Source organism: Odontesthes bonariensis, chromosome 15 (genome assembly GCF_027942865.1).
Source record: "Odontesthes bonariensis isolate fOdoBon6 chromosome 15, fOdoBon6.hap1, whole genome shotgun sequence".
NCBI lineage: Eukaryota > Metazoa > Chordata > Actinopteri > Atheriniformes > Atherinopsidae > Odontesthes > Odontesthes bonariensis.
The window spans coordinates 15,987,815-16,010,572 of record NC_134520.1 but is presented as its reverse complement, the minus strand read 5'-3'; the positions used below and the strand labels follow the sequence as shown (position 1 = coordinate 16,010,572).

At 42.9% G+C, this 22,758-nt stretch overlaps 1 protein-coding gene across 1 annotated transcript; it reads right to left on the bottom strand.

Annotated features, from left to right (window-relative positions):
• Positions 1-828: 828 nt before the first annotated feature.
• On the bottom strand, positions 829-22,241 carry colgalt2b (collagen beta(1-O)galactosyltransferase 2b). The gene is made up of 12 exons (XM_075485190.1): positions 21,812-22,241; positions 8,980-9,090; positions 8,753-8,870; positions 8,354-8,488; positions 8,054-8,258; positions 5,878-5,997; positions 5,510-5,583; positions 5,089-5,195; positions 4,586-4,718; positions 3,839-3,966; positions 3,488-3,694; positions 829-2,042 (listed from the first exon to the last, which is right to left on the bottom strand). The coding sequence occupies exons 1-12, from the start codon at positions 22,045-22,047 to the stop codon at positions 1,769-1,771; spliced, it is 1,848 nt and encodes a 615-aa protein (XP_075341305.1). The 5' UTR covers positions 22,048-22,241; the 3' UTR covers positions 829-1,768.
• Positions 22,242-22,758: the final 517 nt, after the last annotated feature.

Below are 22,758 nucleotides of genomic sequence, written 5' to 3'. Positions count from 1 at the left end.
TGAGGAAAATACCTTCAACGGGAGAGTTTGTGACAAAAATTCACTTTGAGACATGACAGTCATATTACGTGAGGCCAGGTTAGTAATGCCTCACTTAGGATTAAAAACACTACCAAACATGATGATCAAATACTTCACAATAGTGGGATAAGTATTTTTTTTTTCATCTAGCAAGACATTATAATCAAAATCAATCAAATTTGTCCTTTTCATTCATTTTTGCTTACATTGTCGTATAACCTCCCCCTGTACCCCAGTCCCTGCTTGCCTGTAACATTCTGCCTCCATGCTGCACTCTGTCAGTTCCCAAAGCAGACAGGAAGCATAAAACTGCGAGCAGAATTTCACTCAGCCAGTGACCAGCAGGAGCCAAGACACCACAGGAGTGCAATGTCCTTCACATGATCACTGTTAAAAATCCCCACATTTACTGGGAGGCTGCAGCTTCTTTCATCTTTTACCACCGTTTGTGTAAAGCCACGAGCCTTATATTCAGGAGGAAGAGCCTGACTACCATTCAAGGAGACATCGGGAGGTCATGGGAACACTTGGGGGAAATTTATGCTTGCGACTCAATTGACCAAACAATAATATACATTACTTAATGAAAGCGTTTTTTGAAAGGTGGAAATAGCAGTTTCGTTTTCTGTTCTGTTTTAATGAACTTGAATCCGGCTAAAGGAACTTTTCATTTGCTTCCATCTCCAAACATCTCCACCATGTCGGTCCTACAATAATAACCCGAATTACTGCAAAAAGACAGATAACATCGGCGTCACTTTGTGCCGCAGAGTGAGTGAAAACGCAGAAGTAGAGAAGTTGTTTTATTGGTTCAATCCAGCAGCAGCACAACCGAACAAAGAAAAGTCTGTGTTGAGGATGAGAAGAATCCAAAAGTTTTTTTTCCAAAATTTCGAACACATAAATTGTAAAAGCATCGGGTTGTAAATTGCGTATCACTCATCCTAATGGCTACATGTACTGTTTGACTGTCTGAAATGTTAACTAGCAGGACCAGCCTGCTGTAAAAGATTCGCAATAACACAAATTTGGGATATCTGTTACTGGCCTGCTGCTTGGCAAGAAAGGGCTGCACTTTAATTTTTTCTGTGTGCTTGTTTGTGTATGTTTTCATGACATCATTTAAAGAAGTGACACCCTTGGGTAAGATATGTCAGCCTCTCTCCTTGAGGATTTCTTCAGTTCTCTTAAGTACATGCATATGTGCCCTCGCACTCAAAAACACTTAAATGCAGGGGGGGGGGGGGGGGGGGGTGTTGATGCACAGTTTCATGAAAGAATAGGAATATTCTTTTATTCTTCAGCTTTCTGTTAAAAACACATCTGTTTAAATAACAATAATCCTTTTCAACAATTTCAAAAATGAATTCAGATGAGACTGTTTTTAGTTTCTTTCACATCCTTAAAATGATGTCAGCCATCTTCCACGTGTTAAGTTTCAGGCCGTAACTGTGTCCACATGCCCAGAGGAGGCACACAGGGAATAAATAAAGCTTTTGTTAAAGGTTTGCTGGCCCTCGTCCCAGATTCTCCTCTCCTTCCTCTTTGTTCTCTCCTTGGTGTCCCCTCCTCAGGCAGCAGATTATATGGACATCTCATTCCCGCTTTCATCCGCCTGTGAATGTGTGTGTGAATGCATATATGGAATGTCAGCTCATTGTTCAAGTGTCTGTTCAAGTGTGTGTGCTCACAACACTGTGCGCACAAAGTCAACTCGTCCCTTTTCCCTGAGTCTCGCGTCTCTGTTTCAGAGTTCATCGCGTGACGCTCGAGCTGCGGGCGGCGGCGAATCTCCGCTGACGCTGTTCTGCGCCACGGGCCTGATGCGACCCTGCTGGGCTGTTTTGCGGGCGTGCTGCCGGTCCCAGTCTGTGGCCACGGCTTCGTCGTCCCAAATGGTGGAGGTCTCAGTGTCACTGATATAGCCCGGCTCTCCGGTGTAGTGGGTGGGATAGATGAGCAGTGGCTCCACAGAGAAGGCCTTCAGGTCCCGCGGCTCAAAATGAGTCATGTACTGAACGCTGGGGAGGACAGGGAGGGATGGGGAGGGCAAGACCAACAAAAGAGATATTAAAGAGATACTAAGTGCAATTTGATTACAACAGCAAGTACTCATTTACCTTAGTACCTTAGATTAGTGTGCCCTATTGTCATTGGAGGTGAATAAATATATAATAGTTACTACAGATGCAGTAATGCACACTTTTACTTCAGCAACATTCACAGACCTCTCCACATTTCTACCTACTCTTTTCTCTGGCTTTTGAACACACTCACCTTTTCTTAATGCTGAATACACACTGTGTTTTTAGTAATCTAGACACTGCACACTGGACACACATCTCCATGTATTTATAAAGTACCCCCTCCCGCGCACACACACACACACACACACACACACACACATGCACAGTGTTCATCTCAAACCCACCCCCACGCTCAGACCTCTATCAATGGGAATCCTGTCCCCCTTCTCCGACCAGCAGGAAGAGCCATGCTGGTCTAAATTCCTCAAAGCGAGAGGAGGAAGGGGGAGGAGAAGTGGGTGACACGGTGAAGGAGAAAAGTAACTTTCTGCAGGGAAGAGTGAGAACGTATAAAGAGTTAAAAAGCACATGACAAGCATGATGACAGGCAGGGGAGCCAGGAAAAGGGATAGGAGGGGGGGGCTGAGGATTTGAAGGTGGTGGGGGCGACGGAGGAGAGCGGGTAACGACTGCATACCCACTGAAAGGAAGAAAAATAATAAGAAATTTGGGCATTATGTGTCCTGTGTGAGGCACGGAACCCAGTGAGACCCGAGAACAATCCGTGCTCTGTATGTGAGGGAAGAAGAAGCGGTAGGTGGTGCTGGAGGGAAAAGGAAAGAAGGAGGAACACGAGAAGCTATCGAAGGAAAGTAAGCAGAGACTTATAATGAACATTACGAGGAGCCGAGCAAGACAGAGGCTGTGGTTTACCACCAGAGCACACACCAGAAAGCTGCTCGCCGTCCAACAGTCCAAAAAGTCACAAAATGAATACGAACATGCGTGTTCGTCTCTATGTATAGATAATTACTGTACTGCAGATCCTTCAGTAGTTCTGCATTGGTTTATTGCTTTTGAGTCCTGGGTTCTGAGTTTTCCATTTTTTCTTTTTTTTTCAGGAAAGGCAGAAGCCATGGATGACATGCACTTTAAATTTGGCATTTGCACCCTCATTTTTGTTTTGTATGGAGATCATCTGATGTATTCAAGAGGGCAGCGCACCTGCAGCCACCAATCTGTGGTCTTCAGCAAACATTTGCCAGTCTGTTAATAAACCAGACTGTCTGAGAAGGTGTTTGTGAACATCATCCGGCTCATTTTAGCATCGTGGCTTTCTACATAACATGCTTGAAATAGAATCCTATTGCTTTGTATAGCGTGTGCATGGCATTTCATTTTCTCGCTCGTTTTAGTTCAAAGCTGAAGTAAAGACTGACTTGGGGTGTTTGCCAAACATGATGGGCAGGAATTCGTCGACAGGCAGCATCTTCTTTAAAGGCTGAGCATCCAGTAACTTTCTGGCCCCTTGTTGCGAAAGTGCGTAGGCGAGCGTCCAGTAAGAATAGTCGGCCTCCACCAAGTTGTTCACACCCTCCACCGATTGTTCTGGCTGCTGCACCTGCATGCGCTTCCGCCCCACGTAGCTAAAAGTGAAAATAGACACAATGCACACAATATGGCCTCCTATTATTACAGGTAAACATATTCACATGAAAAAAAAAAGAAACAAATCCAGACACAGAACAACAATAATCTGAATATTCAGGAAAAGAATGGTGACTTCTTACATGAGATCCCAGGCCAGCTGGGCTTGTTCTATGTCGTCCATGATGGCCTGAAGCCTTCGTTTAAACCTGGGCTCAAACCTAACGTCATCTTCTAAAACCAGAACCTTCTGGAGACCTTGTTCGATCACCTAGTGGTCAAAGAACAAAAACACTCGAGTTAAAATCAAAGTGGAACAGCTTTGGTTTTGCCACAATAACCATTGGTCACTGTCTGTGGTCTTAAAGGGCCACTCCAGCAGCTATCAATCTCTTTCTTCCCCTTGTACAATCTGTGTTCCTCAAAAAAGCACATTCAGATGTTTTTGCCACGATTTGTCACTTAACACGTAAGGACGCGACTAGACTCATCTGTATATAATCATAAGGCAACAGCTGTTTGCTGCTACATTAACCTTCAAAATATCATATATTTGAACTCTTGTTAATGAAAATTGTGCTGCATGTCTTCACTGTTTTATTTCTCCGTCTTTTACTCAAAAATGTGATCATTTGGCATGTTACCGAGTTTTATTGGTGACCTAAAACCTGACCTTAAAAAATGCTGTCCGAAGCAAATGAGTTAAAGTGTCCAAAGTCAATGACTGGAGGAACAGGTGATGTCAGCTTCAGGATTTAAATATCAGAATCAGCTGCAGAATAGCAAGTGTTGAGTTGTAATGAATTCACTGTTCCGGTAAAAGCAACTTCAACCTGTTAATTACACGATATTTCTTGCAGACTTAATCCATCATATCTCCCTGCTTTCACCTTTGTCCATATAGAGTGATGGCTAAGGAAACAGCCGATCTCTCCTCTGGTGAGGACGCGACCAGAGTACGGGTCCTTGTAGTCCGGCAACATCTCAATCCCCAGCGCCTGCAGCTGGGACGTATTCAGAGCCCTGATAGAGGAGCGAGTGAAAGAAATGAGGAATGATGAGGAGAGGACATGTATCTACACACATATTATCCAGCTTTGTTAGTCATCTTTGAAAACAGATTCGCATCAAATGACAGCAAAGAGATATTGGCAGACAATAAATCAAGCATTTTGTGACAAATTCTAAATCTCTGTTCAGAGAGAATGCTTAATGTCAATTTAATGTCAATACAAGTTGGGAGGACAAGTTGGGAGCTCAGGTTGTGCTAGGAAAAAAAGCTGTCGTGCATGCAGATAATATTCACAGATTTACTTTAGCACTACTTTAGAACCAACATACTTTATTATGTTGGTTCATAATAAGCATGCAAGGCTGTGTGTTTGTGACCTACTTCCCATCGACTGCTTCCACCAGCGTGGCATGAAGGCCCAGAGAGGTCATTGTTTTCAACATCTTGGTTCTTCTGTCCAGCCGGCGTTTCAGGTTAACCAGGTAAACCTAAACATTCCAACGGAGAGAAATTAAACATTTCTGGGAAACTATTTTTATAGACTCTCAAAACCTGATTCTGCATCTTTAAATGCCGTTCCAGGAAAGGTACAAAAAAAAAATAATAAATTTAAAAAAGCGGCAGGGGAGGGTCAGCTAGATTTGACGTATGAGGAGAGGGTGAAGCCAATGGAAGAACAAAGAAAAAAAAAGGAAACTGGGATAAAAAAAACAGGAAGTGGTTCTTGCTGATGAAAGTGTAAATATACAGAAGTTGTTGAGTTCTTGTTTCAGAAATCAGAGCCAACACTTTCATAACTCACTTCATCAAAGTCTATCTTGCTTGGCTGGGAGGGTGGAGGGTACACATGCTCAGAGGGCTCAATGTCGTGGTCAACTGTTGGGAGAAAGACGAAGGAGATGAAGGGTTAAAAAAAACAAAGACTGGATTAGAAAATGGCTAATTTCCCATGAAATAAGTGGTTAAACTCTGAGCAGAGAGGGGAGCGATGAAGGAGGACACTGAGTTGGGGGGGGGGGGGACTAAAAGGAGCAGAGGAGGGTTGACATGATGCAATCATAGAGGGTCATAGAGGTCAAGAGGGAGAAGAAACAAGCCTGAGAGGTGAAGTGATCAAGTCCCACCATGTGGGTAGTGTGTGACGGTGTGTTTGCGTGTGTGTATACTCACTCAAAGCTTCAGTGATGGTGTGTATGAAACTCTCTCTTTCATCGTCCAAGTTTTGTTGTGCCTTCAGAGGGACAGGCAGGAAACCGTAGTGTTCTCTGTTACACACATACATCTGCACACCTAACACACACACACACACACACACACACGACATTCTGTAAATATAACCTCTTAAACCAAACATTTCAGATAAACATGGAAATCCGAACACTGCTGCATGCTTGCACCTCTTCTAACATGTGCAGGATTGTCACTCTAAACCTAACTTGCTATGTTAGAATAAACAAAAACGTTCACAACAAAATAAACCCTTAAGCGATCAGAGAAAATAAATGTAAAAAGCCAAATAAACTAAGACAACTAGGTTGTCTCAAATACTGGACAAAATAATGGAGAATATATTCAGATATCAGATCAATGTAGGATCATACACACACACACACACACATATATATTTTTATATATATATATATATATATATATATATATATATATATATAATTTTGTTGTACGAGACAATGGCACTAATTAATCATAATTTCTGGAGATCAGGACAAACTGGTAATATACTCAAATTGATGTAATTAATTTCTGCGTTACCTTTGATTTAAATCAGTAGCCTGTCAACATTTTTGTAAAAATGCAGCTTTTACAATGCAGTCTGCCATGTTTTCATATAAATATCAAGAAAACTGGAAGCAAACTTGTGAAATGGCACAAAATGGAGAATGCAAATGTGGCAGGGTTCTAGTGCTTGGTTTGCAAACGAAGGGTCTGGAGTGCTGTCAGGGGTGATAGAAGCAAGCCTGCATTTGGCAGCAATGAACAGGGTGTGACACGGTGAGACAGATGGCTGACCAGTAATAAGACTGGTTAGTGAAAGAAACAGTCAACAGAAAACAGTCACTTTGGTTACACACAAGAAAAATTTAAAGGAGGTTTTCTTTTTTATTTTCAAACTGGACACACTGTAAATATCTAATAAAGCAGCAATCAATTCAATTATTTTTCTGTTTCTTTAGATATATGTTGAAACGAGTCTGAAATTGTGACTGAGAAGCAGCTGTGTTAACCCGCTGTGAACATTAAAGGATTTCAAGTCGCTCAAGATGCTCTGCACCTGATTAAAAACCCTAAATTCACAACCACAGAGCCATCTGACAAAAATCACCATTTGAATAACTCAAAGTTAAATGTTTAAGTTTGAGATCTTCACCCAGAAACTGAGTCAGAAGCAGCAAAATGTCCTTCCCTGCGTGGACCACAGTCTCCTAACGCACCAATACGGGACAATACTGTGCATGTGCAAGCAGAGCACATGCAACACAGCTGTAGACGTTAATGGGGCAGAGTAGAGGCGAGTAGAGGGAGAAAGATCTCCCTATTGTGGGGCAGGACTGGGGATGTTTGTGCGAAAAGTCACGAGAGTTGTTGAAATTTGATAAGCAAAACAGCCCTTTCGGGAAAGATTTTCCAATTTTTGTCCATTCATATAAACCTCTAATGCAAAACTTTGAAAGCACATAAAACATAATCGATGGAAACACAGCTAGTTTCTTGACCCTGTGACACGAAAAGTGTGACAAACAGGCTTCGCCGTTGTGAGGACAATTGGCTGAAGATGAGGCGATAGGGTGGATGCAGGGGCAAACCGTTCAGTGGTCAAAGGGGGTCAACAGGTGTCGCGCCCACAGGGTGCTCAGGTGTTGCAAAAGAACACTATTGCTGTAAACAGTTTGTCTTAAAGTCTGCAAAGTTATATGTGCTTTTATGCACTCTTGGAGGTGCTGAAACTAATTTGTGAGATTGAAGAAATTCAGCGATACTGCGAGTGTCTTTGAGTTTCCATCTGTTCATGTTTATATGAAGGTTTTTATGTGTTTATTTACTTTTTGCTGTGCCATGTGCTCACTGACGGGAAAGCTTAATGGCCTTGTTTGTTCCCCGTTAAGTAATTGCTCTCATCAAGCACACGAATGAGCAATGAGCACAGTAACTTAAAAACACTCGCACGCTCAGTTAAAATGTATCTGTGCTCTTACTACACTACCTTAAGTGGGCATAGAATCATCAAAAAACCCTCCATGTTAAGCTGCGATACACATGCATTGATGAGAATACACTGATACGCATGATGAAAGAAAATGCAACCGACGACTGATGGATTCAAACTGACCTGTTTGGCGTGCTGAGAAGGCAAACACCATGATGTCATCAAATGCCCAGCTGTAGTCAGGGTGAGGCGGGTAGAAAGCCAGATCCCTGCTGGACTCACGACGCAGGTCCAATAGGAAGGTGCTGTGCACCATGGGAACAGGGTAACAGCCGAGCCTCTTCCACTCTCTGATTGGCTGGTAGTCTGGGGTTCGCTTATAGTAGCCCTGGCAGGGGGGGAGGGAGATAAAGAACACCAGGCTGTGATAATAAATCTGAGTGAGTGGATGGACAGATGGATGGATTTAAGTCCAAACCGCACCTGTGGGGTGATGCCACACCAGAAGTTGGAGTAGAGGGAGCGAGACTCTAACATGGGAGCCACCAAGGTTAAGTTCTCGGCCATCATCAGGTTCAGCACTTGAGGGTTGGTCAACAAGTTGTCACTGTCTACAAACTAAAGGGAAGCAAGCTATAAGCGCAGGAATCACAAAGGAACACAGATTTTACATTAAAGCAGGGAGCATTGTGAGTTAACAACACCATTAGCTTCAACAAACTCAAGAACCAAGAGCCATCAAACCAAGATTTAATATGCCCAATCAGGAGGGGCCAAGTCTTCCCTGCAGAGTCCACGCTGCTGCTGTAAAACCTCATTTAATTATGAGATGATCTGGATCTATATTACTTTTGAACTTTAATCTTTAATCAAATGGGTTACCAGTATGTAGTCGGCCCATCGTTCCCGAGCAGCCTTCAGTGCTGCCTGTCTCAGCTTCATTAAATGGTTGAATCTGGAAGGAGGCCAGTGCTTTGGACCCCACTCGTCTGTGTAGGACCTGATGAAGAAAAATGTGGTCACTTAGAGAAACTGGACTTCAGCATTATTACAAGGAAATAAAACAAGAACACACTCACTTGGAATACATGTCAGTATTAAGAACTCACCTTGGCTCCTCCAGTGGTCTCCACTCCACGTAGTGATAGATCTGCTGGGCTCTTTTCAGCCATTCTCTTAACATGGCAGTGGTGTTGTCCACATTGTGGTCTGTCGCTGCCCTGTAACACCAACACAGACATCACAGGCTGTCATTGCACTGAACAGCCACAGTTTTAATTCAAGTATGTACGGAACAGCCTGTTTGGGCGCATCTGAGTACCACACTTGAGTACCAACACTCCAAGCCAGGACTGTCAGCAGAATTAAACACCAGGAAGTGAAGGAGAATGCAGCAAAATGTAGAGGGCTGAGCTTGGTTTAACAGCAAAGAGGCTGTGACAGTGTTAGTCAGGACATGTACAGAATATGTCAGGGAAGAAAATATTTTGTCTGTAAACTGTCTGATGTTACAACAGGCAGCCTCAGTGTTGCAAAGCCTCCGCGACGCATAATCATCTGCACTGCTGAAGCGCAGACAGAGTCTGAGAAGCCAGGATGCTCACTGATGTTTTTGGAAGGCGCTCTGGTTAAAAACTAATCAGACAGGTGCAGGCTCAATGTAACCCTCCTTAACAAAATGGAAGCTGCTTTCTAATCGTTGACAAGGATGTCAGTTGCAAGAGATTTATGGAAGACAATTTCTGGCACTGTTTGGGGGGGGGGGCTGTAAATCATAGACGCTATCTCATAATTTTGACTTAGTGTCACATAATTATGAGACACTAAGTCATAATTATAAATCAAAGCCTCTCATATAAGTTGCCCTCCTATAATGAGTTCACATGGACGAGCTATTTTTGGGCACATAAGTAGTAGATATAACCGAGCTCTTGACACCAAGGGAGACTTGAATCTTCTTGAATCTATTGTGTGTCTTCTGGTTCAAATGGCACATGACATGTGGATTTAAGTAAGTACTGCGTGAATCATGAATCTCTCTCTGTCATGTGCAAAAACGTCCAATTTGAGCAGCTATATCTGATCCCGCTAATGGCAACCAGATGGAGTTTTGCTGACCTAATTTTGTTTATTGAAATAATAATGTTTGCAACTCTTGTGAATGTTGGATGGGTGGATGCTGCGAATGCTGAAACAAGCCCATCTCCCACAGGCCTCCCAGTTGTTCACAACAGTGCAGCTCATTAATGTCATCGGCACTACTTTTTCACTAATTTCATCTCTTAGGCACAAGTTGTTCTGGCAAAAATAGACCCCGTTTATGAAGATAGTGGAGCGAGAGTGTGAGAGTGTGAAATGCTTGCATTTTGGTTATTCTAACGTTCCTCCAGGTTATATTAGCCCATTTAATAATAAGATACTGAGTCATAATTATGTGGCACTTAGTCATTATTTTAGAGACAGTATAATCAACATTGTGTCTGATTCAGTGGTGGGAATGGTCTTCTTTAAAGATGTCCACAAAGCCTCGGTAGAAAAAACAAAAACTAAGAAAAGAATGAAATGACCTTGCACTTAATTTGAATATAAATGTAAGCCTTGGTAAATTGACCAAGCACCAATTTATACAAACACAAAATCTGATTCATAAAAAAAGAAATGAAGAACTTAAGTTCGCATAGGTGTGGCGGCTCGTTTGTCACCCCTGTGGTTTGTACCCTGCGTCTGTTTCTTTGCTGAGACTTCACCTCAGCTAACATAGCTGACTCAGAAAAGACACTGTGGCCACTGTATGCGTGCTTTAAGAGTGCGTGCGCGAGTGCAGGCGATAAATTTATGCGAGTCGAATTAAAAATGGAAACACTTTGCACTTTATCAGCTCACGTTTGGGAGTATCACGAAAATAAATATCACCTGTCCTTTCCTCCCGTTGCATTTAAAAATGAATTTAAGGAAGAAATGTCAACAGGATGTGGGGCAAAAGCCTGCGCTGGAGTGTGTGCATGCAAACATACACACACGAATTGAGTGTGTCGGAGTTTTCCACTGCTTGCTGTAATATTCCTTTCTGTACTGTCTCCAAAATCACACCAGTTTTAGACTAGATGGACAGAGATAGAAAGTCACACGCACACTTGCAAACAAAAGCGTCTCTGCCAAATGCATGAACAAAACAAACAAAGCACCACCTCTTCAAATGTTCAGTAATAACACAAACAACACCTGTTTTCCATGTGATAAACAGACAAATATACGGCCATACACATGACACACATTGAAGAATTCACCAGAGATCTGTCTCTTGTGTTTGGAATTCAAATCCTTCTCAGTCAGACATATGAATTCTTTATCCAACATAAACAGCTGGAGAGGGACCACAAACCACATGGTCAATAATTCTAATAGTTTGTGTGTATGCCTGTACAAGCAGATGTGTGACCAGGCATGAGGATGATCATTTTCTTGTCCGTGGAATGTTTTTTACAGCACAGTGACCTGTTATTTATGAGCTTCATGAGTGCTAGTTTAAAATTCTAAATGAGTATGTAAAGGGCTCGGTGTGTCAGAAGAAAAACTGCATACAGCATGCGCACATATGTTCGTATGAGTTCATAACCGCACAAAAGGAAAAAAGCAGTCCTCCACAACAAGCTGCTTTTAAAATCACAGGCTAGGAACACTCTGAAACACCTGACTGGCTGGTAATGAGTAGATGTGCACACACACACACGGCTACGTTTTTCTTCAACTGCTAATTGCTGGAGGAAATAAATGTGCTCCGACATGCCGTCCATGAATGACAGACTCGGCTCCAGGCACAGATTTAACATGTGGGAACTTCAGAGAAAATAGATGGTATGGGAACATACAGTACATTACAGAGAGTGTGTGTGTGTGTGTGTGTGTGTGTGTGTGTGTGTGTGTGTGTGTGTGTGTGTGTGTGTGTGTGTGTGTGTGTGTATGTGTGTGTGTAAGAGGTTGTAGCAGGCAGCAAGGATGAGTAGAGAAAGAGGAGGTAAAAAAAAAAGAATCAGGTGTTTGTGTGGTTTTAAGTCACTTGTAAGTACAAAATGAACATATGTGATGTTGACAGCATAACTGATCTCATCACAAAGCTCATTAAAATCCCCTCAAAATGCATTAATAATGGCTCTGGCTTTGTAGAGTACTTTCTTACTTTTACAGGCTCCTCTTGGCGGGACATGCTCTCCTTGTGTCCAGGTAATCACTCGGTTGAAGGTTAAAGCAAATTTTTATTTGCATCTGCTGGTAGAATTGTTTCAAAACTTTGGGATCTCTTATGTCAGTAAACAGAGTTTACAGCATTCATTCCGCAGGCCTCTGCTAAACAGCTTTTGGAGCTACAAATATGAATTGAGATACGTTTTGCACCATCACCACTTCTTTGGGGTTGATACACTACTCTGCAAAAAGTCTTGAGCCACCCCTCATTTCTTTATATATTGCCAGGGAAATGGGAAACAGGTGTTGTGGTTTATTGAAATATGTACAAACATAAATGTAAATACAATATATGTTGAGTTTGTATTGGTTCTAATTGTAATTGGTTTGAAAGTCAGTATTTCATATGAGCACCTTTACTCTTCAACACAGCCTGAACCCTTAAGACAGGCTTTCTTGTCATTTCTTTTAGCAGTCTTCAGAAATAGTTCTCCAGTCTTCTTGAAGGACATTCAACAGCTCTTTTTTGGGTGTAGGCTGGTTTTTGTTTAGTTCTCTGTCAAGATGATCCCACACTGCTTCAATAATGGCGAAATCCGTGCTCTGGGGAGGATTCATCCCTCCATAATACGCGTTGCCACTGACTCTCAGTCTAGTTCTTGTGTGACTTGACTAGCCTTTTCTCCCTGTTTCCCTTACTTAAGAATGGCTTCTTGATGGCCACACTTCCATGCAGACCATTTCTGATGAGGCTTCAGTGAACAGTAGATGGATCAGCTGAAGGTCCAGATGCATCTCTCAGGATGTGTGTCAGGTCCCCTCATTTGCTGTAGACAGATTTTAGTCCTGCCACTTCTTATGTTGTCTTCCCACTAGTCCAGTTTCCTCAATATTGTCAAGGATGCACGGCAAACCATGCTGAGATATTGCAAGGTTTCGGCTAATAGTTATTTGGAAATCACATTGCTGGTGAGAAAATGACAGGCATAGAAAATGCTATGCCTGTCATACTGGGTTATCTTGGTTATTTTCATAGATGCAACTATAGAAATGTGAAAAAAATATTTGTCTCTGTGATAGGCTGCTAGTATTAAAGTGCCAAAAGATACAGTTCTAAATAGCTTATTTGCTAAGTTTTACGCTTGAATGTTTCATAGATCAGCATTGAGTGGCAAACAAAAAAATAGTCAGGTACAAGAACTGGACAGTAAATGAGACAAAAAAGCAGATCAAAAGCCTAAGAAAAACACCCAAACACCTTTAGGAAGCCTGAAGGATTAAAGGATTACAAGAAAGACTGGTTCCTTGGAAGCAAAACATAAAGAAATTGGTTGTCTTGTACCAAGAATTGTGTACACTATGTGATTTTCCATTGCGACCTTCATATTTTAGTGAGCCCTCTCATTTCTGGATATGTGAAACTAAGTGATGCATCCACAGAGGCAGTGTATGCGCACATGTGAAACAAATAGGGCGTAACAAAGAACAGCTTTTGTTTATTTGTCTCCAAATGCTTAATGAGGACGACACACAACACATACAACTGCCTGTACTGTAACGGACCTCCTTTTCTACTCTCTTTCACTTTTAAGGATCATCCTCTCTTCCATCTCATTGCATTTTAACATATTCATTCTTCTTCTGCAGGCAACTTCTGGTATGTGCTTCTTCTCCTTCATTTCCTCTTCCTTCAGGCAAGACCAGCTGCTACCAACCAGCAGCTGAACTGCTCTTTTCTGGGACTCCAGAGTTGAGTTGAGGAGACTCTGCAGCTCTTTTCAAATCCTTTGATATAAATATATAATACATGATATAAATATATAATAATCTGTGTTATTAGCCTAAAATCCCTCACTTTATCTGCCAATACCTCTATGTATCTTCCTCTTGCCTTTGCTGTGCCTCTCGATCCTTTTCTGAAGTTTACTGTGAGCTGCAGCCTCATTATTCAGTTGCCTGCAGCTTTGGACCGAGGCTTGCTCGCTCCTCTGAATTTATGATCAGCATCTGGACAACACATGAGTCTTGAGCCCTTACCTACACACCCCACCACTCCCTCTCTGTATCACTCCAGAGATGTGCATTTATTCTCCCCTCGGTATCCTACATGAATCGGTCTCTGTGTGTATCCGTGTCACAAGATTCACATCTTACACCAACTCACAGCTACGAAATAGTTATGTCTGTATAACATCTTTAAAGGTAACACATTTGTACATCAACAAGCCACCGCTTTAGAACCACCAGCTTAATGTTCTCTAGGTCTTGGTGCCGCCAAAAAAAGCTCTAAGCGGCGGTTCCTGTGTGTCCTTATAGGCTGCGTCCTGTGGATTAGGCTTGTTACAGCAGAACTCATGGATGGACAGTTGGATTAGAATCTGGGAGGTATTGACGCTGGGCTCAAGGCCTACCACCCAGCTAATAATTAAACTTCTCATTACAAGAAGGTGATCGATGTTATTGCCTTTTCTTGGTGGTCATTTTTGATGTAGTGGCTAATTGGCTACAGTCCATCCAAATAGGACTAATAAAAAATGTATACAGCTGTTTAACATACGTACTCCTGTATATAAAGCCACAAACCGTAGCCATTAGTTTAAAGTCTGGGTCAGACGGCAGTGCAGAAACTTTAAATACATTTGATGCGTTGCACACTCTCCCTCCGGACCTGATTGCTCACCTTTCTTCATCACTCTCTCCGGCACTCTTCTTCATCACCTCTGATAATAACCCTCTCCAGAAAAGCGTGTCAGATAACCTGACCTTAAACGCAGGGCTCGTCTCTGAAAGTGGCCCCTTCTACATAAACACAGGTTGCAAAAGGTCCCGCAGGCAAGTGTCACCTGACTGTTGTTTCAATAAACTATCTAATATCACCGCCAATAATGACCGTGTGCTGCATGTAATTAAGGGACAAGAATGCCTCTTTCAGACCTGACCGTGGCTGCCTTTAAAACATAATAACTATGCTGGTGTGTGGGCGTCTCCAAGCAGACTTTGCCGTATAGTCTCGAGGCTGACGTGGCTGTTGGCTTCTCGATGGCCTGAAAGGGCAAAGGAGAAAGAGGAGGGGGTTGATGGGTAGAGAGATGAAGGGGAGAAAGGAAGGAAAAGAGGAGGAGGGAGGAGGGCTTTGGTGAGACAGAACCTCCTGGCTGAAATTCCTCACAGTCCTGAGGGTCAACAAAAGAGGTCGAGGCTGGTAGACTTGCACTGAAGTGTGATGTTCAGCATTCATATACAAGACTCGCAAAATTCATCATGCTTTGACATTGAGGAAAGCAAGTACTGATTCGTTCAGAAGGCCGAATATGAAGACTGCTCTCCTTGTTACATGGCTATTTGCCATTCCGACCTCTACTTTTGTTACTATTCACCAGATATTTGCATCTGTTTTATACCAGTTTTAGGGAAACAAAACAATATGGAGATGCTGCAGTCCAAATCATTTAACCCCCTGGTGTACTATAAGACATGCAGACAGGACTTTCTCCTCTCTGGTTTCTGCAAACTGTTTTAACATTTATATGATCACAGAATACAGTTTCAGTCTTTATAAGAGGAAAAGTTGCTCAAAGTTAACTTCTGTCGCTGATCTTAAGCGGGCACGCGGAGACGAGAGCTTGTGATTTTGTGGCAAAGAAGCTGTCAATATTTGTTCTGGAAGAATCAAATTCTCCTGCCGTATTGATTTTCACATCATTCATTGGTACGGTATCGAATTAGCCCACTAAACCTTGTACTCGATGTGAAGGTACAGGGCAAGGAAAGCAAAAGTAAGAACAACAGAGATGGAGAAGAAATGGAAAGTAAGTGAAAAAGATGGAGGGAGAGATGAAAGTAGACAGGGCTGTCTAGAAAAGAGAGAAGGACAGGTGGGAAAGAAGGACAGGGTAACATGGGAGCTAGGCAATTAAACTGACTCAGACAGATTAACGGTCCCCTCTGATGAATACTCCACTATTTGTAAAAATGTTCCCTTTAAACATTTCACCTGACTGATCAGCAAAGGATCTCTTTCTTTTCTTTTTTTTTTGCCTCTGTTACTCCACCTCGCCAAATCTGGTTACATTTCCAGGCCTCCCTTCTCTCCAGATGAGAGCACTGATGAGATACCAAGATGCCATTCCGATTCAGTGTTTGCTGATCTGAGCTGCCAAGACCTGACAATAATCCTGGAAGTGTCTGGGAACACATGGGGCATCTAAGCAAGAATTCACAGTCTGGAGCCAAATACATGAACCACCATTTCCACTTCAGGGGAGAGAAAATAAGGGGGCTTGAAAAAAAAAAAAAAAAAAAGTAAGGGGATCGGAAAAGTCCTTTTTTTTTTTTCACCGCGTTTGACTTTCCCATGAAAACATGTTTGCCACAGGTTGGTCTGTTGGCCGGTTAGTCATCAGCTGCATCCCCTCAGCTTCACAGAGAGTTTGCTGGTCGAGTGGGAAGCTGGTGAAGATTAGGCCCTTAAGTCAATGTGTTTTGAGATTGGCCACCTGAGTCACTTAATCTTCTAATGATAACACTTCATCGTCAGGTGTGAGAGAAGGTTCCTGCTCCAACAGATGCCCTGCAACTACCCAGCTTGTTAGGAAGCCGGGGTCAGGCACAGGGTCAGCCAGGCAACAGTGCCTGTGGACCAGATAAGGTTAACTGTTTCTTGAGGGATTCCCTCAAGGAGCAAGCAGGGTTAGGGTTTAGGGTAAGGGGCAGCTTGGCAGTGCTGGGTCTTTAACTTCCAACCTTTTGAGACAAACAGCCCACAGTCTGAGACGGTGAAGTGCCAAGGCATCAGTTCTTGTCCATATTTCACACTGGGAATCATTTACAAAAGAGATCGCTTCTGATAGGTGGAGGCTGGCTCTGACAGAGGAGACACAAGACCCTACCTTAACATATCATATTCAATCTTAAGTAATCTGAGACTAAACTTAAATCAACTGCATATGACCCCCATAGAGTTACAGCCAAGAAAAAAGAAACAAAGACAAAAAGCATCGTCCTCTGCTCCAGTTTAAGCTGCTTATCTGGAAAATGTCCCATGACTTTCGGGAATTTGTGTAAAAAAATCTGAGATGTTAAAAGACCTTCAAAATTTCCCACAGATTGCATGTGACAGCAGAATACGGCTCCTCAGGTGAAACTGATTGGGAGGTCAGAGATGACTGCGGTTTGTTACTCTACACAATTCTGACTCACTGTGGATCCTATAGCTTAGAGTAAATGGAAAAAAGTGCCTGAGCCAGGAAAGTAGAGCAGAGCACATGTGTGCTAGAACATTCGCATCTGAAAACACACAGTATGCGTGCAAAGAAGCATGCAAATTCATAGCTATACTTGAAATAGACCATCATCATAGATAATTAAACAAGCTCTTTTTAGTATTGAATGCCAATTATGTGATCTAACACAAGCTGATACATATGAAAAACATTTCCCACTAATTGTTCACAAATGCCCATGCTGTTGGTAACAGATAACACAAAACAGCCCAACACAGCCTAATAATGTATTCCGTACACTTGGATCAAGCGCTCTCCCAAACCCTTTCATGACAAGGCCACAAACACTTTCTCCTTCTGTCTTTGGTCCAATGAAGATTATACAATCCAAGTTGAATGAATTAGAATACCAGTTGGAAACAGTGGCAGGGATCCAGGGATCACATCTACAATTCTGCAGTCAGAGTTCTCATTGGAAGTTTGTTGATTAAGCTGATATCAGTTTGACCGCTCAGTGTTCAGTGGACAGATACTTGCATACACAAACGTACACACACACACACACACACACACACTTTAGCGCCTCCTTCACTGAAGGTGTGGAGAGCCTCTTTCGTTCCTCTAAAAAAAAAAAGAGAAGAAATGAGTCTCGAGGTGATGCCACATGAGCTGCTGATGTCGGAAAACATTTCCAAACTAAAGGCTGCCTTTTTTTTGTCAAAACCAGACCACTGCGAAGCACGACTGTACAGTCAGCATAAATCACGCAGTCGGACAGGCTTTTACTTTGCATTCAAGTGCAATTTGTCGTGGTCAATTTACAACTGCATAACTGCATTAGTGCACTTGTCAAAATAACTTAAAATATGTATTTTTATGTTCTGTTACGTCATGTCACATCCCTTTGGGTTTAGTAATGGTAGATCCAGGAGGCAAGCACTTAAAACTTCTCTCCTTACCTGACAGCACCTACTGTATATACTGCACATCTGTCAGTGACAACTTAAGCTGGTATTTAAAGCAACTCTGGAAAATTCTCAATGTATGCTGTCATTTTATGCCAGGGGCCTCGGATAAATCCCCATTATTTTCTATTCAAGGAAAAGATAAATAATAACAGCCACTTGTTCCCCAGCTGCTTTGTCACTCATCATTTGGTCAATAAAATGCAATAGGGAAAGAACTGTTGGGTTAAAATACGAACAAAAATCATAGCAAAATGCTCGTACCTTGCTGTCTGTTCAGAGACAGTCATGCATGTGGGATGAGTGGTTTTATAATGAATGAGTAAAGAGACAACATGACGTTATAAAAGTGAGAAAGCAAGTCCTCGTGGGCCAGCGATGTCAGTGCTCTTTTTTTCCAGTTTAAGTTAATGACAAGTCAACAAATCATCTCAACCCCGAGCTCAGCACCTGGAAAAAGCACTCCCCTACCACATGGACACAGCCGGCAGGCAGTCAGTAACAAGCTCAGCGAGGAGTTAACGTTCCGCAGATCAGCCAAAGCATGTGTTGAGTGTTTCGTCCTAATTGGGCCTGAAGTTTCAAGACAAAGCTGTATTTAGGTTTTTACCTGCCTCTACACTATTTCCCATAAGCCCCAGACAGCACAGATAAATAAGCCCTCTAAATTAGAGTAAGAATTGTCTCTTTTGCCTATGTTACCGTGGATGCATGCAGATAGAAAAAAACTGGAGAAAGTCAATGCAGGTGAAAAAGAGGGCAGACTTAGTCGAACAAGCCCGGGAATCTGGATTAACCAACCTGCTATACCCTCTGGGTAGTTTCCCCAACATTGTTGACCACCTTCTCACTACCCGTCCATCCCCCTCTTTCTCTAATTCCTTGCATTCTTTCATTTTCAAACAGCAGAGTGAGAGGTTTTCTCGTTGTTCTGTCACTGCCCAGTAAGACCACTTGCAAGGAGGGAAGCTTCTAAAAGTCAGGAAGAAGTCACTGACCATCTGTCAGCACACACCAGAGCTTAAGAAAGAGCTAACCTGGATAGTCTTGTTATCCTGTTAACACGTTCCACCTAAAAACTTTGATCCGACGAAACTCCCCCAGATCACTGTGCCCTGTTGATTTGATTTAATCTTCTTTCATTTAATCTTTTTATTTGTGCGCAACGTGTATGTTGTTGTCACTATAAATCCCGTACAGTGCAATATCGTGCAGAAGTCACCCTTTATTTCTTTATGTGTTGCTTTCAAGAAACAAGTCGTGCATTGTCGACTGCAATTGTGAAACACTCTTCTTAGTTCTCCCCCATGTTTTCTTTACATGTGTCTCTTTGTCTGAGCCCCTAATAGATATGATGTTCAAATGTACGTGATGTACAAAGATCCACTGCAAAGCACAAAAAAACAGTGCCGTAAACAACATGTCTGACGGGACAGGAGCCTGAGAGTAAAAAGCACGTAGAGCTCTGTCTTTCATCTTTCCAATGTCTCTCCCTTTTTGGTCACAACCCCATTATATTATTTAATCATCTGTATCGTTTTCAACATCCCATCTTCCTGCTCTATCTCCGCTGATACGCCTTTGAAATGAGAATAGGTGGAAAAGTGAAGTGAACTATCTGGGCTGCTCATCCATGAAACCCCTCAGGCCATGTTAGCCCACCTGTGCCATCAAATAAAATCTAAAGTGGATTAAATAATATTCCAGTTTAAGAAATGTCGAGGTAATCTGGAAGTACCAAGTCAAAGGGAAATGGATTTTTTAAGATGTTGAAGTACTAATCTGAAAAGCATCATCTGTCACACTTCTGATGATCCGACACAGGCTCACATTGAGGTTTTAGATTTAATGTTTCTTATTACGGTGCATTAGCCCTCTGTAACACACCATTAAATGCCACGGAATGCCTTTAGGGGGAGCTGCACTACACTCTAGCGTTTACAAGGCAGCTTGGCATTTATAGTGAGCGACAATGATGATGACAACAGAGAGGAGCTGCTTTGAGTTATATTCTGTAAAACATGTAATTCCCCAAACCAATATAACCACAAAAAGTACATTTAGGTTTTTCATAGTAGAAAAAAACACGTCAGAAACACCATTAAAAAGGTTTGAAATATTTCCACAGTTTCACAAGTAGGAGTCTTTCTGTTTTTATTTACATAAACCGAGTAGAACCATATATTACAGGCTCAGTACTCTTTACTGACTGTTATTATCTGATTATTTAATGACCTCTTTGACAACCCTTTATTCGCACACATAAATCTATATCTTCCATGAGCTGAATAGGCATGTGTCAACATGTATTTGTTCGGTATGAGAATAACAGAATGCTTTACCACAGGAGAATGTAGCGCCATGCCAGTGAAAATACTGCACCATGACTCCTGAGATAACAAGAAAAAACTACATCCGTAACATCCCTGTATGTGTAATTAAGTGACCTTTTGTCTTTTATAATAAGTTTAGTGGTACCTTCCATCCAAATACAAGAATCATGCTGAGATTTTTTTCTTTCTGCACAGACTGCACAGCGAAGAGAGGCCACTCACAACTATGGGGCCCTTCTTCTGTCAGTTAAACCTCTCACAAAGCCCAGTAAGCCCAGTCCCTTCGGCACTTTGCTGTAGAGTGAAGGCCCCCTCTGTGTGGCGTCTCTCTAATGACTGAGCGTGTGTGTGCTTTGGGTGTATTCTGTGAGGGTCTCTGAATTAAAAACAGACCCCATGCAAACAAGAGCGAGACATTAGGCAAAGGAAGGGTGAGAAACCAAACAAAAGGCTGCCAGCCGGAATATAACTCCTGCAAACATTCACCACCAGTGCTGCTGCTGTTGTGTCTGCCATATCCTTTTTTCAAGGTTTAATCTACACTTTAATAATCACTGTGCTTGTTGCCACATATCTATGTGTCTCTGTTGTGTCTTTTATCTGATCTATGAGCCAGCATAACCTCCTTTCAGACTACACAAGGGCACATACACGCACACATTTTACGCATGCCTTCCCAGAACTCTCTCACACACCCTGTCCTGTTGCTGTCAGACCAACTCAATGTCTCCTTTCATCCCTTCACCTGCGGGGTCCCTCTTTGTCTGGTCTGTCTTGTATGAAAGCAAACAGTCTCCAGGACCCCTAACACCCGACCACCCCCCGCCTGCACTCCACCCCGTCCATACCTGCCAGCCCTGCTGTTTTAAAGGCCCGTTTCCGCAAGTTTGTGCTGAATCAGGCGGAGGGAACCGTGATTAAAGGTAACCTATCCCCAACATGTGCAACAGTTCTTTCATCTTCTCCCAGCGTGTGCAATTTGGATGTCGGGGAGACACGCGAGGTAAGTGCATCGTTAGACGCAGCAACAGGTCCGAGCCAACACTGACAGCGTGTTGCTGTAATTAAGGCGGACACACGCTGCTTTTCATCATAACATGCTTGGCAACAGACCATCGTTTATAGCAAGTCGCCTTCTGAAACTACGTCTAAAAGCAAGTTTTTTTTTTTAATGTCACTACAGTAAGTGAACTCCAACCCACAAACAACGTGCAACCACAGCACCCCTGTAGCTCTCACCAGATCGCTATGCGCTCCTTCGGGTACTCCAGCCCCTCGATGCAGCCCAGGTGGTGTGGCAGGCTGTGCGCTGCGTTTCGAGCCAGAATGGCGATCATAACCTTTGGCTTCAGCAGGGGGGACTCGTGCTTGACCTGCTCCTGCACCAGCGTCACCAACTCCGACACGCCGCCGGGCACCAGAGCGACCAGCAGCGCCCACAGTGCACCGACTCCTGCGGCCCCGACAACCCGCATCTTCGCTTCCAGATTCCGTGGTGATTCTCCGGACCTGCACCCGGAGCCCTTCAGACTGAGAGAGGCAGATTGTGGAAGAGGGAGTGGAGTGAGTGAGTGAGTGAGTGAGGCACACTGCCAGAAGGGGAAAGAGAGGGGGACATGTTGGGTGGAGGGATCTCTAGGCTACCTCTTTTACCCCTCCTACTGCTGCTGCTGCTGCTGTGGAGCCTGTGCGGCGCTGTTTCCCTCACCCTTTCCCCTTGTAGCATTAATTATGATCATGAACTAACATGAAATATCAAAACACATTAACTGCACTCGTTTTGTACCGCCCGTTGTCTGTCTGCAGCATGTTTGTTGTCTACTTCTCCTAAACTCGCCAACTCGAGCGTTTCTTTCCCTCTCCACACCCTGGCTCTGGGCAGCCTTTAGGATGCTGCAAAACTTGAGCCCATGAAGTCATCAGCTCTGACATCAGCCTTCCAGGCTAATGAAAAAAAAATCATTTCCCCCATATACGTGAGCGAATGTAATTCATAACATCAAAATTAGCGTATTACCTCACATGATAATTAAAAAGTGGTAAAACGTCAACCTAACCTGGCCATTTTTAGCAACTTGTAAACCCATGATAAAGTGTTTATTGCACATTAAAGTGTACTGTAGCTTTAAGTGTGTGAGCGGGTTTGGTTGGAGACACGCCGATAACTGCAGCGACCACGGATGCTG

Coding starts and splice junctions, on each gene's coding strand:
- colgalt2b (XM_075485190.1), bottom strand. CDS start 22,047: ATGCGGGTTGTCGGGGCCGCAGGAGTCGGTGCACTGTGGGCGCTGCTG. Junction 8,871..8,979: donor AGACCACTGGAGGAGCCAAG/GTGAGTTCTTAA, acceptor TTTCTTCATCAG/GTCCTACACAGACGAGTGGG. Junction 5,584..5,877: donor CACCATCACTGAAGCTTTGA/GTGAGTATACAC, acceptor TTCTCCCAACAG/TTGACCACGACATTGAGCCC.